At 38.0% G+C, this 6044-nt stretch overlaps 1 protein-coding gene across 1 annotated transcript; it reads right to left on the bottom strand.

Moving 5' to 3' along the window:
- Positions 1-804: 804 nt before the first annotated feature.
- On the bottom strand, positions 805-2944 carry id2b (inhibitor of DNA binding 2b). Its single transcript, XM_026290968.1, has 3 exons — positions 2525-2944; positions 2152-2212; positions 805-1563 (listed from the first exon to the last, which is right to left on the bottom strand). The coding sequence occupies exons 1-2, from the start codon at positions 2858-2860 to the stop codon at positions 2156-2158; spliced, it is 393 nt and encodes a 130-aa protein (XP_026146753.1). The 5' UTR covers positions 2861-2944; the 3' UTR covers positions 805-1563; positions 2152-2155.
- Positions 2945-6044: the final 3100 nt, after the last annotated feature.

The following is a 6044-nucleotide window of genomic DNA, read 5'->3' as shown; positions in this document are numbered from 1 at the left end:
GAGCAAACTTATTTTTGTACGGTGAATTACAGATGGGTGGCACCAGTAGTTCATGCATTACAATTATATCCCACACTTACGAGTGGGCATTCAGTGTGTGAATTACTTAAGTCCCCATGAAATCAAAATGTACTTTACTAGCGCACATTGGTAGTCTTGATGTGAACAATTAATCCGTGCAAGTTACCCCCTGAAATTATTTTAGTTTTGCTAATCGTTAATCAAAATCTGATAATTTGCTCCCGCTCTGGAATGGCATTACTTTTCTGATGACGTCAGTTTGACGGCTTGGGCAGAATATCCTTAAACACACCCCTCCAACAGTTAGACAGAGGAGGAGCGCAAAATAAAACCACGCCCTCTATTCAACATTCCGTTTCAGATGGAAATAAGTCACTACCACTGATCTATATATATATATATATATATATATATATATATATATATATATATATATATGAGGTTGGCAGCAACTTCCGGTTAAAACTTTTTAATAAAACACCCTTTTTGGTGGTTTGATTTGATAATGACAGTATTTAGTTTAGCGAAATCCCGGACACCAGCTGATTTCATTGGTTAAGGCTCGTAAGAGGGGTGTGGTTAGGGGGGGGGGGGGTTGCATTTGGTGTAGACATCCATCACTATGATTGACGTGACCTATTAAATCTTTAGGGAAGTTTTTGCTGACCATCGGTTTGTGGAGGGAACCAAGATACATTTTTTTCATCCATGTACCACCCCATATAGAGCCTGACTGTTATGAGCTGGAATATGGTTACCAAACGCAAGCACAAAGGGTACTTCTATTTTCAAACATTTATTTAGTGTGCTTTTGAGTAATTGTAATTTTTTGTGGTTAATGAAACATTGGAAGCTAAGACCAAAGGTATAAATGGGTGAAAAAAATAGAATATCCTATACCCATCCATCCCCGAACCCCATTGTCCCAAACCCCTCATAATCTGAACATTACACCCTTTACAATTACAAGAAGTAGTTTCACAGCCTGAACGGTAATAAGTTAATAAGCTTTATGCATTAATGCATTTGCAAAAATGAAAAATACAACAAAAGCAATGCATTTGTAACTTTTTGTAACATTTGTAACTGACAAGGACACAGCATTTAATTATGTACAGTATAAAAGTGCCATTTACGTTATAATTATAAAACTTTCTGTAATATTATAAACATCACATTTTCAGCAGAAAGAAAACAAAAGTAAATTTTTACAGAGTCCGCAGCCTTTGGCGAACTGGATTAATTAACGTTAGAGGAGTTAAAATGCGCGCTCGTTTTGCGCAACATCTTGACAACATAACAGCAAGGTGAAAAAAAAATCCTGCTTTGTGAGGTTTCTTGCTTAATTACGGTTTTCTTTTATCTTTCCAGTCTTTTTCAGTCTTGCTTTGGAAGAAAGAATGTGAAAGTCCGTGTATAACTAACTCTTTATGTCCATTCGAGGGAAATCCTTTGTCATTCAAGACGAAGTCCAGGCGAATGACATGAAAAAAAAAAAGAAAAACACAAAAAGGCCCTGTTTTTGCTCCAAGACCGAAACACCTGCAAAAGATTGTGTGAGAGAGAGAGAGAGAGAGAGGCGTGTTTAGAGAAGGCAAAAGGACAGAGATCCGGACAGACTGGCGCCAGGGAGGAAGCCACAGGACGGTTTTTTTCGGACTTTTAACCAAACAGTAACGAAATACCGGGTCCACACGAGCATCTGACCTTCTTGATAGTACTTTAAAATAACGTAGCTATAAGCATAACATGGTATTACTAATAAACAATCAAAAAATGAAGATAAACGTCACTCATCTTGTACGACTTTCTTCTGTGCAACACAAAAAATATTTTTTGCTCTTTTTGTGCGTCACAGAAAACATTTTGATTGTTTTGATAATCAAACTTTAATGACATTTCCTCCAACTGTAATAAAACAACGTGTTCTATATTAATCATTAAACCATGTCTGAATTACTTAAAGTATTAAAATGTATCTTTGTTTTAGTCCGTACATAATGCATAATAATAATTATGCGCAGGTGCACTGCACAGCTGGCAAACAGCCCAATTGCCCCACGTGCAAAAGTTTAACTTTGTTACAGCTTCTCACGTGATACCATCAGTTTCGTAAAGCATCTAACTTACCGTTTCAACGAGACAGGGCTATGAGGTCATCTGAGTTGATCTCTCTTTGAGGGTTACTGGGCTGTTAATTAACAGAGGTAAACAATGATTTTCATTGTCGCTGCCAGCACAAGTTACATTTCAAGTTGGTGTTATATACATTATGCATTTTTAAATTAATGCTGATTGCATTGCATACTGTTTACTTTTTTCTTTTCTTATTGTCTCTTACTGATGCTGAAATAACACTTCATAGGCTACTGCTGTCATTTCACACTTCAATAAATGTATTATAACTGCGATGTACGATTTACCATTAGGGTAAGTTAATATAAATTACTTTGACTAACCAGCACGATAAGTCGGTATGAAATGTTCTATAAACTTGACTTACCTGGAAGGAGATGATGCTGATATCAGCTCCGAGTGATCTGACAGACTTTTTTGAAGGGCTCTGTCCGAGGATCTGCTGTTGCGGGTTCTGGTCCAGTGCGATCTGAAGATCCAGAATGTAGTCTATGACATGCTGCAAGATCTCCATCTTACTCACGCTCTTGTTCTGCGGTAAACTCGGCACGAGCTCCTTCAACCTGCTGTAGCAGTCATTCATGTTGTACAGGAGACTGAGTGGGTCGTCCGAGGAGCTCTTGCTCCGTAAATTGCCGAGATTATGCTCCGAAAAATACAAGGCGGGTTTCCTTATGGACCTCACCGGACTGACTGCCTTCATGGTGGATAACGATGTTGTGGTTAATTTCAGGGCATGCGATTCTCTCACAGATCTGCGCTGGAAGCTTGTTGTCAATGCGTTTATATAGCAACCCAACTGGGTTTGTTAAAAGGCATAAAGAATTAAGCGGATTGGTCGATGAGACGACGTCATTCTGTGAACCGGGGCATCAACATTGGCCAAATTCGCAGCACGTGAGCACCTCCCACATCCTCTGCACTCTTTCCTCGTGCTGAAGAGTATCTGAGCAACTGCGTGCACAGAGGTAGAACATCACATGTATACATAATGGAACGGGATGATTTTTGCAAGGGATTTCCATTTGTAACTTCTCATAGCATCAACAATCAAGTGATATTGAAAACTTTATTAACCCCAGATGTTTTTTTCTTCTTTTATATATATATATATATATATATATATTTATTAATATATATACATACTGTTACATCGATCCATAGACACTGGAACTCTGATTTAGACTAGTTTTGCAAGTTCTAGTAGTAACTTTTTACGTCAGTAAGATTAAAAACGTACATCGATCTGATTTCAATCCGAAAAGTAAGACTCATTACCCATTGACCTTGGCTAACAAATTAGTCTGACTAGTTATTCTTAAAACGTAGTCTTAACATATTGGCTAAATTTATGCAACTATATGCACTTGGAATTGTAACGCTGTTTGATTCGTGAACGAACCGTTCTTTTGAGTCGACTCTTCTTAACCGAAATGGACGAGTTGAGCTGTTTCGTGGAGATTCAGAAAACGCATAACTTTCGCTGTTAAGCCTATTGAAAACTTCGGGGTTGCGTTTCAGTGTAAACGGACCAAAACGGAGAGTTTCGAAAATGACGGCGTGGCTTCATGACTCCCAATCGATAGCTATTTCAGCCGCCTTGTAATCATTAGTTACTTTGAGTAAGAATTCCACCTCATCTTCTGCGCCAGGAGCAGATTTCAACCTGTCCCTTTCCCCTTCATCTTTGACTGGGTGTCTTTTTTTAAGCCTCTTGATAATCGTCATCTCAAGCACTAAAGTCAAATACGGATTGTTTACCTGGCTTGGCACTATTCACTCACTTTTTCATCCACAGTAACAGCAGTACACTATTTGCAGGTCAAGTGTAATGCTTAGGGACACAATCCTGATAAAGCAGGATCAGCTGTTGTCTAGTCTCTGGGTCACCCCTACCTGAGACTGAACCTGTAAACACTGTCCATAAAGCGATCTCATAAAAATACAATTCTTATAAAACGAAAGTTACATGCTACATTTTAAAATGTTATTTGTGTGATAGAATATTTCCTATGTACGTCACAGTGACCTAACTGGCAGAAGTTTAAAAATGTAAAATATTTCTGTAGTGTTAGAATGGGAAATGTTTACTGGTTTTATTATGCAAAGGAAGAGTCTGCGATCCATCATGATGTACTAGTATCTTAAAATTACACAGTGGTGAATGTTTTTTGACCTTTTCCTCCTGAGACTATCAGTGGTGCAAACACAAAGGAATGTGTCTAACTTTACATGACTGAATGGCATCCCTTGGAGCATCACACAGAACTAAGAGCTAGCCTTTCTGGCTCTCTCTGTGCCCATTACTGAAGTACACAAGCCAAAAAGAATAGAGTTTCAGGATAATGTTCTTTTCTCAGCTGTTTCAAGGAAATATGAGCAGAAGAACATGTTTTCTCAACCCAGAGTGCTCCTGAAGTCATGCCAATTTTCAGTCAGTGTGTATTCTGAGAAACAGTCATTTCCCATATCAACTTATGATCCCACATTTTGGCTCTGTACCCTCTGTTTGTGTGTATTTGTAGGATGAGGTTGAGTGCCAATAAGTTACCACTACAAAATGCTGCATTATTAACAGTGTAAAATAATCTTTTGTGATTATTTGTAAATCCAGTTCAGTATTTGGGAAGATAGGCCTCGTAATGTAATTAAAAACTTTAAAATAAAATTGTAATTATACACAGTATCACAGCCCAATTTATTATATGTCAACCACATATTAATGCACATTTAACTGGATTTAATTTGTTACCTAAAAAATTTTCAGCAAAGATATCCAGAAGCAGCAGATGCATGTTTCTACATCTATCACGTCAGATCCAGTCAATGGTCATGGCCTTGGGTGCAGTCGTTTACATGCTCTTTTAGTTTGAGTCTGAGAGATTCCTCAGGCATGACTTCACAGGACAGGTGCTGTCTGACTTGCAGCCCCAGAACTGTGTCGAAGCATGAAAGGTGGGAATCAGAAGGATCATTGAAATAGAGATTTAGATACTACCTCTAAATTGACCTTAGACCTGCATCAGGTATCCATTAAAACACATACGTCATTTGAAGAAAGACGGAGGGTTTTGCTCAAAAAGAGTGATGTGGAAATATACTTTCACACTTTAGGGAAGAAGTCACACCTGACTGTTAGTAAAGAATGCAAGAGGAAGCTAATGTAGTTGTGGCTTTCATTGCTGATGATGGTTTGAGCAGTCTTTCTATACCTGACCTCCAAATGACAGCAAATAAATATATATATGGTGCTCAACTACACTTAACTTACTTAAGGGAGGAAACGTTTTATATAAAAAAATACTATGCAAATACTATGTTATGATAATTTATAATTACATCAGAGTGGTTTTAAACAAATGAACAATCCATCAACCATATATTAAAACAGTATCTTGAATCTTAAATCGGGCAAATTTATTCAAACCAAACCAAAATACAAAAACAAACCTAACTTAAATAAACATCGTACTGGGACTCGAATCGATTAATCATTTTGTAATCTGCTCGTCCGAACGAACCAGTTCTCTATAACGAACGAATCAAATGCCGTATGTCAGAGAGCCATATAGAAGAACCAATTCACTAGAATGAAACAGGCTTCTCAATGCTGCATAAGAGACCGAGAGAGGGGTGGGGGGAGAAGACAGCTTTGGAACCGACTCGCTAGAATTAATTGGATGATTCAACGCTAAGAGGATAGGATCCAGTGATTCCAACAACCTGACTCACTATAATGAATAGGACTTTCCAGCATTCCTTTTGAGTGCGAGAAGACTGTTGAGGTGGAACCGGTTCACTAGAATGAACTGGAGTGTCTAACAATATGTGTGTAAGAAAGTATCTGTTTAAGACGAGATGACTCAATAGAATGAATTTGGTAGCAC

Source organism: Carassius auratus, chromosome 20 (genome assembly GCF_003368295.1).
Source record: "Carassius auratus strain Wakin chromosome 20, ASM336829v1, whole genome shotgun sequence".
Lineage (NCBI taxonomy): Eukaryota > Metazoa > Chordata > Actinopteri > Cypriniformes > Cyprinidae > Carassius > Carassius auratus.
Note: the sequence above shows the minus strand (reverse complement) of the source record. Positions and strands in the feature narration are given on the sequence as shown.

Bases quoted from the DNA above. Each gene is read 5' to 3' on its own strand.
- id2b (XM_026290968.1), bottom strand. From the start codon at position 2,860: ATGAAGGCAGTCAGTCCGGTGAGGTCCATAAGGAAACCCGCCTTGTAT. The intron at 2,213-2,524 runs GTAAGTCAAGTT...GTTAATTAACAG, and splicing joins TCAGCATCATCTCCTTCCAG to CCCAGTAACCCTCAAAGAGA.